General features: G+C 57.6%; 1 protein-coding gene across 2 annotated transcripts; it reads right to left on the minus strand.

Annotated features, from left to right (window-relative positions):
- Positions 1–1218: 1218 nt before the first annotated feature.
- Positions 1219–9595, minus strand: LOC119097583 (uncharacterized). Of its 2 annotated transcripts, none has more exons than XM_037220628.1 (5): positions 9181–9595; positions 4974–5109; positions 4132–4240; positions 2815–2931; positions 1219–1840 (listed from the first exon to the last, which is right to left on the minus strand). In XM_037220628.1, exons 1-5 carry the CDS (start codon positions 9266–9268, stop codon positions 1667–1669), a joined length of 624 nt encoding a protein of 207 aa, XP_037076523.1. In that variant the 5' UTR covers positions 9269–9595; the 3' UTR covers positions 1219–1666. The 2 variants fall into 2 exon arrangements, with proteins under 2 accessions (XP_037076523.1, XP_037076522.1); XM_037220627.1 differs by lacking the exon at positions 9181–9595 and adding an exon at positions 7363–7510.
- Between the last annotated feature and the right edge of the window lie 6105 nt (positions 9596–15700).

Here is a 15700-nt window from a genome sequence, read left to right on the forward strand (position 1 = left end):
GGCGTCGTATTCCAGGGGAGCGGCACCGAGAACACTTGCCCATTATCAAACTGGTATATGTATCATATCCAAGTAAATAAACCTTAACAGTTGAAAAACGTAGAATGGGGCCTTCTAATTATCCAGGAAAGGGTCTCGCTAACCCAAAGCAGGGTCCCCTGTCCCAGGAAAGGGTCTCCTGATGCATGGAGGGGCCTCCTAAACTAGGTTAGGATGCTTACGATCACGGAGGGGTCCTCAAATATAGAAACGTCCTGGTTCCGGACCAGGATGTCCCCAGACAGGACATCTTGATCCGGGACCGCGGCCATCTGATGTACGCAAGGGGCATCCCCTTTCCCTGAATGGGGGTACCGAAATAAACAGGGTGCCTTCTAGATAAGGACAGGCGTCTCCTGGAGTAAAAAAGTGGGGCTCCCGAGGCCGCGAAGAATACTCAGTATTCGGTCCCCTGATCCAGGGCCTGGACCGCCGTACTGAAAAGGGGCCTCTGAACCCAGACGACGTGTCTCTTGATGTAGTCAAGGGTCCATATGTAGTGATGATGTCATGATAATTGATGATTTGTCATGTAGTCAAGTCTAATTTATGACTCCCTAGCTCAGTTGTAGGGTCTCCTTGAACTGAATTTTGGTACTCTACGTATAGCTGCAATGCTTTTGGTAGGAAAAAGGCGTCCCAAAAATTATGGGGGAGAGGGGACGAAAAAAAGGATGCTCTTGCTCCCTCTGTGGTCCAACGCATCGCCCCAAGGCAGATCCGCAAAGAATATCGCGTTTGTGCCCAAGCGTTTCCGATTACTCATTCCCAGCCCAGTGGTACCATGAACATCACGCTCCCAGCGAGGACCATCTCACTCACCCGGCGACCGGGGTGCCAACACATGCCCGTCACCACCGCGGCCGCGGCCCCACGAGCCGGCCGGGGTGCCGACACGTGTCCCCCCCCCCGCCGCGGTCACCGGGGCTGCGGTCAGGCGTCTGCCGCTGACGTCACCGGGGCTGCGGTCAGGCGTCTGCCGCTGACGTCACCGGGCGCCACCAGTCCGACACCGCGGGCTGGTGGGGTGAGGGAGGGGGGGGGGGGGGGGGGCACGGCATGGTGACGGTGGACAGAGACGGACCGCGGTGCTCGGCCGCAGGCGTTACATCACCGGTTGTTCTGAAGACGGGGCCTCTGCCACGTGGTGTACTGACGGCACGCTCTCTCCACACAATCTTAAAAGCGTGGAATTCAATCGTGTATTTTGTTCCATGCATCACTGGTGCGGTAACATTTCGTTACATTTGGTAACCTGGCGCGACCTCTACATATGGCACCGATCGGGGCAGTTCCCGCGAGCTCGACGGCACCCCTCTGGCTACCTGCCGCCTCAGGGCGCCAACTGTACAGCGGCTTGGCCTCTCGACAACTGGCCATGGCTCGTTGGTGGGAGGATGCTTAGTGCAAGCGCGGCGCAGGGCAGACTGCGGCGAGGGACAACAGAACCTCGGCGTTAGATATTGCCAGCGCCTCCGACGCTCAACGACTATTACGTGATGCGTGCACCAGTTAACAGCGACAGAGGCAAACAGAGATGGACGGCGGCGCCCTGCTCGGTACGCTGCGCAGTCAGAGTACAAACACAGCCGTTGGCCGAGCGCGATAGAGGTGGGCACGGCGCCGCTCAGTACTTGTCGCAGTCGGCGGACGAGTACTGCGTGCAGATACTGTCGCTGGTGCTCTCGGAGAACACCGGGTCGCCCTGGTCGAGGCCCGAGCCCACGATCAGGTTCTTCATGTTGCAGTAGTTGGTCGAGCTGTCCAGGTAGGCGTACCACGTCTTGGAGCGCGAGTAGCCCTGGCGGAGAGCGGTGGCCGTGTGACGTCACTGCCCGATCCCGGGGATCGTGGGCCAGTCCCGCTTACGCTCGACTCTGGCGGGAGCGTGACCGCAGTGCAAGGAAGTCTGATGACATCGTCAAAAATGCGATTATATCTGTGCAGTGCAAAGCTGATGTAACGCGGAGGTAATGCGGGCATGCCAGCAATGCAGCGATGGAAAAGGAGACATGACCGCTGAGCTCAGGTGGGCCGGCCAGGCGTTGCAACAATCGTGAAAGAAACCAGGACATACACATGGCAGGGGAGGGGCACAGGGGGCACGTGCCCCCTCCTACCCACCTTAGATCACGAGGGTCTCAGGGCCCTCCGCGCCCCTCGGGACCGACGATTAAGGGCCCGATTTGAGCGTCCAAAGGGCTGATCTGGGGTCGTATTAAGGGGTCCCGATCCGCAGGGCCGGGCGCTCAAATGTCATGCTGCTCAGAGGGCTCTGCGCCAAGTGTGTGTATGGGGGGAGGGGGTGGGGGATGCTGAGTTGATGAGGGCCTCTATGTCGGTCAGGCACCACCAGTACCAGTCGGCTCCGTGTCAGCCTGGGTCTGGGGGGCCATTTCTCAGGCGATTTACATTGGTCCAGGCTACTGAGTCAATGAGCGTCCCCTGTGCCCCCCCCTCCCCCCACACACCAATACCCTGGTTACGCCTTTGGTCTCAATGGCTTGTGATCATAGCCTTGTGAACCCAGTGGACAGCCAGATGGTCAGATAGCGCCAGTGAGCAGCTGCCCTTGACATTCAGTCCAATATGAGAGCTGCCTAACTGGCGATGCTCAGCACAGGAAAATCGCTCCGCACTTCCACTGTTATTAGCTGGACATTTGGCTTCCAGTCACCGCTTCCGGAAACCTGTCTCACCGTACCGGTGCGCCCGCCATCTGGCGGTCCCCACACGCACCTATCGTTCGCGCGGCTCCCGCTAGGCCGACCTCACCTCCATCCGACACGTGCCGGTCGTGCCATTGACGAACGTCAGCTTCAGCTCGTCCACGTACTTGGCGACGGGCGTGGTGTGTGTGCCCGTCACCACGTTCCCGGCGGCGCTGGTCACCTACGCGCGCAGGGACCGACATCGGGTCAGGGCAGGTCAGCGCCGCAAGGCGCGAGCTGCTCAGAAGACGCGCACAGGCAGAGACGGGTGAAATGCGCGTGAAGGAGACGAAACCTCTGCGACTTGACAAAGCAGGAAATAAAGAATCCTTGATTGCGTTTTTACACACGACACGAGAGCGACGCTAATGATTTTTCAAGTACTGAAGGGCACAAGGTCCTTCTTGCTGAACTTGGACTACGTCATTACAAAAGGACAGTCCATTTGGGTACAAAACGGGTCGAAAGAAGGCCGATTGGGGTTTGCTCATGGACCACCGGTATTTGAGACGGACGGTCGCGTCGCTGGTCTGCCAGATGCACCTGGTCCGTTGACTTCTTCAGAATCCTGCATCGGTCTCCTAAATCATATGCGCATTTCAGCTCCAGCGCAGAAAACGCCGCCACAAGTGCGAGCGCTCGCGAAGGGCGTCGCGCATGGAGCGGGTACGAACCACAAAAAACGGTCAACGGTGGTCCAAACCAATTTAAATGGGGGGGAGGGGGGGGGGGCAGTCTGCTCTGATGCTTATTTAATGCGGCCAACTCACAATAACAGGTCGTCGCCGACCGAGGACACTGGCAGCTAGAGCTATGGGGCGCATCGACTCCAGTGACGTTAACTTCTGGGCGGCAAGGTCACTTAGGGGTGACTGCATTCACCTGATGTACCAGTGGAAGGAAGCGCCACAATCCCTCCCTGCCCCCAGTCCACCGGCCCGACTGTCACCCGCGACCGGAGGGGGGGGGGGGGGAGGGGCCCAGCTAGTGGCGGTACCACCGATGCCGAGGCTATGCCGCTCGTCCCTCCTCGTTCCCCCCTTCCTCCAGCTGGCCATGCTCATCTCTCCGGTATGGGGCGAGGGAGTTCAAGAGCCAGAGGACTTGTAAAGAAATCGAGCCTCAGTTTACACCACAGGGAGCCCGGGCGAGGGGCGTCTCAGAAAGCCAGGTGAACAACACCATGTTTGAAGAAGACTTTGCATCCATAGTAATAGGGTTCGTGTCGTTCTTCCTACTCCCCCCCCCCCCCCTCGCCATCCTGTTTCTCTGAACACAGCAGGGAGCTCTCACTGGCACCGTTTTCCTCGGGGGACCTCGGTCAGGGCATCGGCAGTCGCCTGCGCCACCAGTAATGCAGTCGTCGCTGTGCCGCCGTTACCTCGTAAAGGCACTTCTCTCCGCCGCCGACGCAGCCGTCCGGCCCAGCCCAGGCGTTCATCTGGTCGACGATCGTGCTCATCACGTCCGGACACGGCTTGCCGAACGTCCTGCCGGCGGTCAGCCGAGGTCAGCAGGGTCAACAGGGTCAGCCAGGTCAGCCGGCGCCGCGCCCGTCACGCGGCGCGCCAGCGTGGTCGCGCTGCACCTGCGCGGATGCGGGCGCGGCACGGCGCGGCGGCGCACTGGCGCAGGGGCGGCCCGGACACGTGTGCCACGTGCGGGACCAGAGGCACGGACACTTGAGGTGGTGGCAGTTAGAGAGCTGAAACCAATCACTGGCAGTGGTGCAGCGCGGTCGCGGCGAATTTGCGGCGGGTTCTCTGAAGTCTAGATTGGCCAATCAAACTATAATGCCGTGTTCAGTGCGTATATTTATATCCATTTTTAGACTGCTTGACGGCAGCACGACAGTCACTACCAAGACTGCGCTTCTTTTCAATGATTCTTTTCTGTTTTTTTTTTAGGATTGTCCCCCACAATCAACCCCTCACCCCCCCCCCCCCCACACACACAAAACACAGGATTTGATAACAGTTCATAACCCCCACCATCCCACCCAGTTTTTCACGAGTAGGCTGTGCTACTCCGAGGCAGAGGCTCGATGCTCGAGTCTACGAGGCAGAGCCGTGAGCGTTGCAATCTCTCCGTGTGAAAACGCACGGTGCATGTCGAGTTTCCTAACATCACGCACGGTCGGTGCCCGCGAGCCGGCGGACCAGCGCCCAGGGGACAGTCAGGCCCTTCTCACGCCTTGATGCCCCTCCCCACCCCTTCACGCACCAGTCGGCCTGGCAGGAGGCGTGCCAGGGGTAGCCGACGAGCGAGAAGGCCGAGACGACGGTGACGGCGGCCAGCACCATGATGATGACGCAGGCGGTGAGCAGGGCGAGCGCCACCGTCTGGCAGCAGCAGCAGCCTGCGCAGCAGAGGCAGCGGCAGCAGCGCCGCAGACACATGTCACAGGCGGCGGCGGCCGACGCCGGGCGGCAGCCGGCCAATCAGCGGCGGCGTGAGGGCTTCACGCAACCGGAAAAACGGCCTCCGGGGAGGACAGGCGGGCGGAGCCGGCGTGACGACACCAGACGAGGTCCCACACGCGCGTCACGGGCCGGCACAGGCGTCACGCGCGTCACGCGCACGTCCCACCACCGAGAGGGCGGCAAGCGCCGGCGGCGAGGAGCCGGCTCCGGCCGGAGATCAATAGCCCACGGGGCGAGCGGCGCCGGCTCTTTCTCCGGCTCCGCGGCGCGGCGGCGGGCGGCGAGTGCGTGCCGGGCAGGCCGAGGGCGCCTCCGCGCCACTGACCGGCGGCCACAGCTGGGCCCGGCCGACGCACACAGGTGACGACAAGCGCGCGCTCAGACGTCACACAGGGGGCGGCGGGGGAGGGGTCGACGGCAGCGTCGCCCTCCCCCACAGGGATTCGCGACGCTGTGGGGAGCCATCGCTAGAACATTCAGTCGTGGCGAATATCGTTTAGTGCATAGTTCAGCGCGTGACGTTTTGGCCTGCGCTGATGCCGTGCTCTGCCCTCAGCGTCCCCACGCTCCCTAGCGCCTGCCTCCCTGACACTGCCCCCGCGGCGAATGCTCCCAGGTGCGCTTTATTAGGTGACATGCGGTGCAATTTAGGGTGGGTCGTGAAAAGAAGATACCCAACAAAAACTACACCCTAAGCTCATAATCACTGCAGCAAACAAAAACCAGCAACTTTTGTGTCATAATTTTGCAATATTTGAGCAATTTTCTCTCGTGAGCGTGAGGAAATAGATTTGCATCTATTTTCTCATAAATACTCGTAAATAAATAGCTGGGCATGCGCTTTCCTTGCTCTGAAAAGAACATCGTATTAACGGACGCGATTTTTGTACTGCCGGCTATCGCATAACGGCTTTATGCACCACAAAAACTGATGTTTACCCTCTGGGATGGCTACTGTGTTTCACAACGAAATTAGAGCACGGACTTTTTGCTAGGGCATCTTGACTTCTGACGGTCCTTTTCCGATATGCGCAAATGCGCCACAGCCGGTGACCGGCCTGGCTGAGCTCGGTCGTGCAGGGGCTGGTGGCAACTGACCAGTGGTCTCCGCCCCACCCGCCGCCGCGGCAGGTCAGGTTAACACGCCCCAAACATTGCAGCCCTCCAGCAGCATGTAAACAAGCCGGGTAGCTCATGGCGTCAGCGCCCGACCGACGCTCGCTGTTGCTTCTCATGCCGGGACGTGCCTCTGGCGGGTCCGGCAGCCGCGGCGGCCGGGCCCCACCGTCCCGTCCCGGGACCCCACCGTCCCGTCCCGACCCCGCCGACCCGTTCCCCCCACCCCCACCGTCCCGCCTCCTCCCCCCCCCCCCCCACCGTCCCGTCCCAACCCCGCCGACCCGTCCTCCCCACCCCCACCGTGCCGCCCCGGTCACCGGGCAGCGCCGGGCAGCCGCGCTCCTCCGTCCAAGGCCGAGGTCTCCGGCTCCATAGTTCGTCCGATATCTGTTTCGCAATCGTGACTGTTCGCCGCACGGGACGAGCGGTGAGTCATGACCCCCGTCTGACGCACCGGGGCCTCCATGGTGAGGCGAACTTCAAAAATGATCCTTCACAACTTACATTTTTTACATTTACATTTACATTTACGTTACAAACATACAACACAATTAACCGAGGCAGCACAACTGACTCCAGCTGGTGAATTACCTAACGCCCACCATCGTTTGTGAAAGTTTTATTCTCCATAGTAGCGAAGGATTTATGTACACGCTAATTGTGGACTTTGATCAAAACTTGCAGTCGCTAACGACATGTGAACAGAATGGCCTCGAGAGTGAAACAGATAAGTGGTCAGATGATGCGAAGCCCACCTCCAGGGGCGCGAACACACGGCCTCGAGCCTGGACTCATACCATGGCACGGGCAAACCTGAAGGCACCTCAGACTCACACCATCTGCGTCTGTGACCGGCACTGAGCGCCGCAGGGAAACACAATCATCCCGACACCGACAGCTCGATGACGGCGGCCACTAACATTTCAGCACAGCTCTCTCACCCACCACACACACAACGCAAAACACTGGGAGGCTCAGTGCACCAACAACTGGGACGCGGCATGCGATAAACATGAGACGCACTGCGTGCACGCTCCGCAACAGCCAGTAAAAGCGAAGCGAATACTAACATCGACGAGAGCATCCTCCCGGCGCCAGTCCCTCGCGCGGGTCCGCGATCAGGACCTCCGCCGACGGGCTGCGACGAACAGCGGCGCGTCCCATGGCCGACGCCGCCGAGGAGAGCGGCACACACACTCACGCGCGCGCGGGCGGGCGACTCACCTGACACGGAGCGACTGGGTGGGACAGACAAGGCCGCGCACCTCGGGCGCGAGCAGACCACGATAGTCGCCCGCCCGCGCTGGCTGGCCCGGTGTACCGCACGATAGGCTGACGCACCGCCCAGGCTTGATTCGAGCTGCGATCAACGTCTAAAGTCCTGCTTCCCCCCTCCCCCCCCCCCCTCCTCGCGCTTGCAAGGCCGCGCGCTATCTCAAGATGAGCTACGCGTGATCAGTGGCGCACGTGGGGCGTGATCTGCCGCTGTGGCAGCGAGCTGTGACGCCCACACGTGTTGTGGATCAAGCGATACGTCACCGAGGCTAAGCACACACGCTTCGCAGAGCGACACACCGATCCGATGGGATGGAACTCGGACAACAGTTCCCCTTCACACAACAGCGCTAGGCTGACATGGATCGCTCCCGCCACATTGGCACTCTCAAATGGCATCTTCCTCCCCGCCACGGACGGACCTAGTACGATCAAGGAGGACGCTCTCCGTCTATTGCGGGGACTGCTTTTTCTTCGCAGAATAGCTGCACTCGCTGTCATACAAAATTGAAGGATCCTGGGACATGCTCAAGTACACGCCTCCGCGCCCTGCCCTTCATTCGCCCCAGATCGTAACCAGAACGAAAAGCACGCTACGCGCCGCGTGGTCTTGTTGGCACCCGCCATCCAGCACGTGTAGTCCCACCATTGTGCTGCGGCAGTGGCCGCGAGGCGGTGCGCACCGTTATATAACCAGCTGGGCCAGGGCGCGGGAGGCCAGGTGACGGCGGGGCCGCGCTGCCGAACCCGGCCGGGCAGCAACACGGCGACTACGAGGCCGCCGCTCCCGGCCCCCGCGGCGCCCAACATCGCAGCGGCTCGCCGTCCGGACCGGTCGGGGCGGGCCGGGCTGGCTGTCGGTCCGAGGCAGGCCCGGGGCCGGGGCACGGCTCAGCCCCGCGCACAGGACACCCGGCCAGGCCTACTGCACGCGATCGCCTCAGGGGCGGCCAGACGCGGTCACTGTCAGGTCCTGTCAGGTCACTGGCTTCAGCGCGCCCAGGGTGTGCATCAAGGCCGTGGCCCAGACAGCTGTATCAGCTTAGCAGGCTTCTCCCGCCTAAGCGTTGAGGTCAATTTCAATCGATGTTATAAATGTCATGGAACATGGCCAGCTTCCCGTCAGCCACTGGCATTAGCTGGGTGACGCGCCCGGCGCCGGGTGCCGCGTGGTCACCGGCGCCCCGCACTGCTCCCAGTGCAGTCACCCCGAAAGTGTAGAGGCATGTGATAGCACCCCGCCCCGAAGGGTCTTGTGCTCGGCGACACAGATTCAGACGTTCGTTCAGATAACGACGACCGACGTTCTCCGCGGTGAGCACGGGTGCGACCTCCCGTGGAGACGCCTACTGGTATCCCGGAATAATACCCACGACCTTGGCCCACTGGCACACCAAAACACGGCTACTTACCGATCAATGCCACGTGTAAAAGCTGGCATTCAACCGTTCACCAAAAATCGCATGGAGCATCATCGAGGGTGCACGGAATGGAGCTATCACTGACCACACAAAGTTGCGTGCAACACACCGCAGAATACCATCAATAAGCACAGCCTCCCAAACGTTGTGCGTCGCAAAGTTGCGCCGTGCCGCGGCAGCGCCCACTCTCACCTTCGCAGCGGCCTTTCCGCTCAGAGCCGATCAGGGGCGTTGTTTCCCCTGGCGGAGGTCCGTCGGCCGTAGCGTCCGTCTGCTCCATGTCCGCTCTTGTTAGCCTCCTCCGGGTCACCAGCTTGGCCTTGCTTGGGCTGCGGCGGACGGGCTAATACGTCCGGGGAATCCCTACGACTGCAGCCGACTGCCTGTTCAACTTTCCAGTCAGGGCTGGGTCCTCACGACCAGGCCCTGGACGATCGCGACCCCTTCACGGACTACCACAGCTTTCTTCTTTCATCACAAACTGCCCACGTCGATCGAGCTGAAAATCAATAGGATCGATGACGCAAAACGCCTTACGACCACCCCCCAGCGCACCCCAGGACTCTCTTTTAAGCGGTACAGGGCAAATTCATCGCGATCGCCGCACTGCGGCAAAACATCGAGGCAGCCATGTCGTGTGAGCCTGGCATGCAAGTTTTCAAACAATGTGCCGCTCACTCTTATGTTTTTGCTGGGGACGGTTTGGTGCAAGGTTTGTTCCTCAAAAATAACTGTGCGTCTTATTTTATTACAGGTATTCTGGTCTTCATACGTTATGATCCTTAAAAGTGTAGCAAGCTACGTTGCGTTGGAGAAATGTGCATCTTCAGGATCGTGACGTCATAGCTTCGGGACGCCTCTGTCCTCTAGCGGAAAAGTTATAAACCCCAGCTTGTGCATTTACATGATAGGTGACAACAAGGTGCCGTCAGCTGACCCTCGCCAACGGTGGAAGCTCACATTTGCACTTTATTTCTGGGGGTGGGGGCTAGAGCCAAGTTGAGGAGGGCTGAAGCGACCCTCCAACTGAATTGGAATCTAGGTTCTCAAGTTGAAAGAGGGGCGGAGGTGGAGCCAAGCAAGGAAAAATATCCAAACGTACACCAAAAACAGAATTAGGCAAACAAACAACAAAGATTTCTCCGCGGACAGCTCCCTCAACTGATTTGAGTCTACACCCCCGTCAGCAGATGTCAGGGAAGCTGCCAATCAGCAAGCCGATAAAGCTGTCACAAGTGGGCGCAAGAGTTTGGATTGGCTTGTTTAAGTTAAACCCAAGCATGTACCCATCTAAGCCGAAGCCTCATCGGCTCGACGACCGCAGAAGACATTGGAGTTTCTGAGCCGGAGTTCGATTCCCGCGTATGTTGGCGGCGAGGGGAGCAGGACTGTTTCTCCGACTTTGGAAGAGTTTGTGATTAACATTATCGCGCTGCATGGCAAGACATGGGTTCAAAGCGATTGAAAGCGCGTCCTTGTTTCCATTTAGCCCGTGGGGAAGCGAAGTCATGTTGAGACCTGCTCGAAAATGTGCCCATCTACAATGCAGACGAGTCCAGAAATTCTAGCAAGGGCCCAAGATGTCTGTCGTGGAGCGGCGATCCATGGACCTTTCCATCTGCGGTAGATCACTCAGAATGCGCGCGGCCTTCTAACGCGTCGCTCTTTGTGACATTAGTTTCTGACGCGCGATCTTAGCCGCAGTCTGAATTTTCGTAACTAGGCCCAGGGCTAAGTGAGCACTCATCATAAGAGGACCAAAGAAGTCGTCTTTGGTGCTTAACCAGACAATGAATGCGAGACAGAGGTGAGGGCCTGGGTTCCCGGGCTCATCCCTCTGGCTGCGCACCTGTGCGCGACAAGGTATCCTTGACATCCCACATGTCGTTGCCCGTTGGAAACAACATTCTGTGTAATTTCATCCAATACGCTGATGAACATGTGCCGGTTTTAGCCACATCAACAAACCCTCCAGGGGGGGGGGGGGGGGGCGTTGCATCGTGACGCGCATGCACGTGCACCACGAGTGGCGTTTCTCGCCGCTGCAAGCTCGGGCGGTCACGCCGAACGCATCGGTCAACGCATCGGTCATGCCGAACATGCACCTCAACGCGTTAATGTTTATGATCACATGCACAGGGTAAAGTCTGAACCGCACATTCAGCATCCACCAATGGACCTTGCATCCCTTCCCTCTTGACGACCCCTGCACCAGTGACGTCATATCCGTATGGCGAGTGAGTGACTCTGGGATGGGTTTCAAAGACGCTATCGCTCTGCCCTCGTCACGTCACGTTACGTCACGTCCGTTAATCATCCATGCATGGACCTTCGCGTGCTGTGAATGGAACACAACCCGAATGGGTGGAGGAATGGCCAGCGTTCCAGATTTTGACCCCTCGGTAACTGAGTGGGCGAAGGAATGGCCAGCGTTCCAGATTTTGACCCCTCAGTAACTGAAGGGGTGGAGGGATTGCCAGAGTTCCAGATTTTGACCCCTTGGTAACTGACTTTTAGGCCTAACTCGGAGACCAGAGCAAATGCGAGAATTGAGAGCTGTCTGTTGTTTTGACGAACATTCTGCCAATAAAGCCAATGAAGCCAAACAGCTAGGGTGACCTTAACCTGGCGCTCAAAGTTCTGCCCAGTGCGCTGGACAGTCCACCGCGCATGAGCATTGACAGTCTGATGTTCATCCACCAATAGCAATGCTTGAAAATAACGCCGGCTCTGAGGCAGGACAGGGCGGCAACTTTGGTTGGCAAAATTGATGACTGCAGCGATTTAGCGATTTTGTAGTTGTGATTAATGTGAGACGAAAACGCAAATATTTTGTTTGAATATTGGTCACAGTGAACAGGGCCACAATGAACGCCTTTGTAGTGTTCCTGGCATAATTTATTCCGGTTTTGGCGCCTTGCATCTAAATCTTTTGGAAAGGTTGACACTAATCTTTCCGAAGCACTGACTTCTGATGACACTGACCTTTCCGAAACACTGACTTCTGGCGACACTGACCTTTCCGAAACACTGACTTCTGGTGACACTGACCTTTCCGAAACACTGACTTCTGGTGACACTGACCTTTCCGAAACACTGACTTCTGGCGACACTGACCTTTCCGAAACACTGACTTCTGGTGACACTGACCTTTCCGAAACACTGACTTCTGGTGACACTGACCTTTCCGAAACACTGACTTCTGGTGACACTGACCTTTCCGAATCACTGACTTCTGTTGACACTGACCTTTCCGAAACACTGACTTCTGGCGACACTAACCTTTCCGAAACACTGACTTCTGGTGACACTGACCTTTCCGAAACACTGACTTCTGGTGACACTGACCTTTCCGAAACACTGGCCACTGGTGACACTGGCCGCTTTCTGGGCGCGACTGTCGTTCCTGTAGGCCAGACAGGTTTAGGACCCATGAGGGGCTACAGTCGGCACGTTCGCTCGCACCATGCGGTTGGTTTCACCACGGCGTTTGCGCTGATTGTTGAGATTTTCATTCGACAGACATTCGTTGATGGCCAGATTCATGTTTCTGTCCTCAGTGCCCAGAGAACGCCGTTAACTGGACATGCCTCTGAACGGATCCGGTCCGGTGACGGAACTGGACAGGCATGCCTCTGAACGGATCTGGTCCGGTGACAGAACTGGACAGGCGTGCCTCTGAACGAATCCGGTTCGGTGACAGCACTGGACGGTCACTTTAACAGGTAAGCAAAAGGAGCATGCTGCTTTCCGATTGCAATGTTGTTGAGAACCATTGGAACGCCATGTAATTGCTGTAATCTTACATAATCATGTATTTCCGCTGAAGATGAAAATCGCAGCTTAACCACAGCGTAATACACATTGGCATTTCATTTACGCAATGCATTCTGCTCCGCGGGATATTTTGGTACAATGGTCGTACTTGATATAATATTCCGTATTCCGCAGGCATTCTATTACTTAATAATGCACAGTCGGCAGTAGAGGATAGAGCTGACAGTTGTTTTATGCATCTGCGTATTTTTGCTCGCTGTTCTCGGCAGTGTTGCAAGAAAATAATATATGCGCTCACGGATGCTGGTGCCTGGACGACAGATGTGGAGTTCCGGCAGAGCAGAGGCGGAAACAGGACTGAGCGGTGGTCGAGACCTCCTGACGCTTGAACCAACACGTGTAAATCTGCATCGCGGTTTTTGGAGCCTCAGACACAATGCGGTGCATGAATTTGAGCAAAGCGTGTGTAAAGCGGAGGGTAAGTTAACGCAAGCGTGTGTAAAGCGGAGGGTAAGTTAACACAAGCGTGTGTAAGGCGGAGGGTAAGTTAACGCAAACCATGCCCAAGCGATACCCAAAGAAACCACCCAAGAACATTTCAAGCTTTTGAGTTCTAAACCCGAGGGAGAAGCTATTGAAGAGAGCGAACCATTGCCACTTATATGGAAAATAACCTTTGCAGCTGTTTTGTTGCCGCAAAATTGTTTGCTACTTAATTTGGATAGCAAAATATTCCATATTGCATGGCTAGTGCCGTCAGTGGCACTGAACTTTCATTTTATAATAACTCTATTATGCCAGTATCCGTGCCTAGTCCAGGGCATCTGGGCAGTTTTGAGTGCTTTCTCCCAGCTCATGCGGTTGCTTGACTTGTTTGGACATCTTTTGCAGATTAACGGCACTCCACAGACCGACAAGACCGAGCCATAGCCTGCACTTGCACGGCTCTACACTCGCCAGCTGCCAACTCTCCTAACAGTTCCCTGCTCAGGTATGGTGAACGGCAGTAAGCTAGCTGTGACCGCTCCTGAAGTCTTTGGCAGCGTACAGCACTTAATGATGTGGATTTTCATCAAATTTGTACATTCGATTATAATTGGATAGCACCTGTCAACAGCCCGATGGATACTACGTTGCCCCTCCGACCTAATATACGTCGGCGCAAATGTATCAGGAAATGTGCGAGCCCTAGTCTCGCGGGCGGCGCTTCCTTTGAGACCGCACCGTCTCCCCCGCCGAGGGGTGCATCCGACGGCGCTCGACACTGGGCACGAGCGCAGCCGCCGGCGAAAGGCTGCCGGCGCATGGCACAGCGAGGACCCGGCCGGCGCGTCGGCGTCGCTCCATCCATCCGAGGCACAACGGCGTCGCCGCTCGACTCTGACAAGGCCTACGACTCCCACAAACGACGTCTTTATGGTGCGATCCATCACGGGCGCCGTCATAATCTGTATCGTTGCCAGATGATATGTGATGGAGTGTTTGTGCGGCAACAAAATGGCGGCCTGTCTTCCGTCCCGCGGCTAATGACGTTCGGGGCGGCCCGCGGGGAGCCATCGGGAGAGGAAGGCGCGCCCCAGGCCCCCGGCTCACCGGAAGAGGCCGCCGCCCCGGCGCCGCGGGCAGGGTGGGGCAGGACCGCTCGCTCTGGGGGGCGGGAGGGCACGACCGCTCGCTCTGCGAGGGGGCAAGACCACTCGCTCTGTAGGGGGGGGGCAAGATCGCTCGCTCTGGGGGGGGCAGGATTGCTCGCTCTGGGGGGGGGGAGGGCAGGACCGCTCGCTCTGGCAGGTGGGGGCAGAATCGCTCGCTCTGAGGGGGGGGGGAGCAGGATCCCTCGTCGGGGGGCGGGCGGGGTGTGGGGGGGGGGGGGTGGGGCAGGATCGCTCGCTCTAGGGTGTTGCGGGGTACAAGAGGGCTCAGAGCTGTCTTCGCTGCTCCGAGTCCTACGGCACTCCCACAGCCTGCGCCGAGGGTGTACCACCATCAGGGTCTGCTACCAGAAACGTACCCGTCGAGGCTCCGGTGTCGGAACAGGATTAACGAGAGCAGAGAGATGGAGGCACTGCTGGAGATCACACGTCCGGATGTCCCCGTGGGAGATCCGATCACGATGTGCATGCAGGCGTCAGACGAAGTGACAGCACTGAAGCCCCTAGTTTTGGTGACTTATGCCGGCGTGGGGCGTTTTCATAGTCTTAACGGTACGCAGTTGATGTGGCATCAAAAGAACATCGGGTGCTCGTTATCAGAGGAGACTGCAGACTGGCAGCACATGCATTCTATTGACGATGCCCACTTTACCAGCACCCGCCTTATTAAACTTGTCACGCGGGTCAATATATTTATATGAGCGATAACGATTCAGAAGGCGATACGCTTGCGCCACCCTGTTGTGCTGGACAATGGAGAGCTAAATCCGGCCGTAGATAACAGCATGCGTGACCTTGACAAACAATTCACCAGTGAGACGTCTTGTTTGTTATGGTAAAAGACGAGTGATACGAGGGCACAGCTGAGTGTTACCATGACAACAGTGATGACTGCAGGGTTTTCATCACTCTGTGATATCTACGATATGTCACGCAGTACTACTCCGCGATAACAACCGGCATTGCATCAGCAGTCGGTTACGCTTTCATTAGCCTGCGACACACAGTCAGCCACGAGATAAACAGCCTTGTGTGATCTTCAACGGTATTGGCTGTGACCGAAGCATTGGTAACAAAACGAATATTCTGGGTTTGCGATGGCCAAAGCAAACCAAAATTTATATCCAAGTTGGCGCTGAGCGCGGCCATAGGCCATAGGCTCTCCGTGGGAATTCTTCCTGCACGAGCGCCGCATACGCGGCGCTGCATAGATCCAAGTGAGCGGCATGAGCCGCCGAGAAATTATCTACGCCTGGGTGCGGCCGTATTTGAGTGATATGAAG

This window comes from Pollicipes pollicipes, unplaced genomic scaffold, assembly GCF_011947565.3.
Source record: "Pollicipes pollicipes isolate AB1234 unplaced genomic scaffold, Ppol_2.1 Scaffold_4295;HRSCAF=5057_pilon_pilon_pilon, whole genome shotgun sequence".
NCBI classification, from domain to species: Eukaryota; Metazoa; Arthropoda; class Thecostraca; order Pollicipedomorpha; family Pollicipedidae; genus Pollicipes; species Pollicipes pollicipes.

What these genes read in the sequence shown, in the direction of transcription:
- LOC119097583 (XM_037220627.1), bottom strand. Translation starts at nt 7,456, where the DNA reads ATGGGACGCGCCGCTGTTCGTCGCAGCCCGTCGGCGGAGGTCCTGATC. An exon ending in GCCTCCTGCCAGGCCGACTG is followed by an intron (nt 4,241 to 4,973) that starts GTGCGTGAAGGG and finishes GACCGCCGGCAG; the next exon opens with GACGTTCGGCAAGCCGTGTC. An exon ending in CCGGCACGTGTCGGATGGAG is followed by an intron (nt 1,841 to 2,814) that starts GTGAGGTCGGCC and finishes GCTCTCCGCCAG; the next exon opens with GGCTACTCGCGCTCCAAGAC.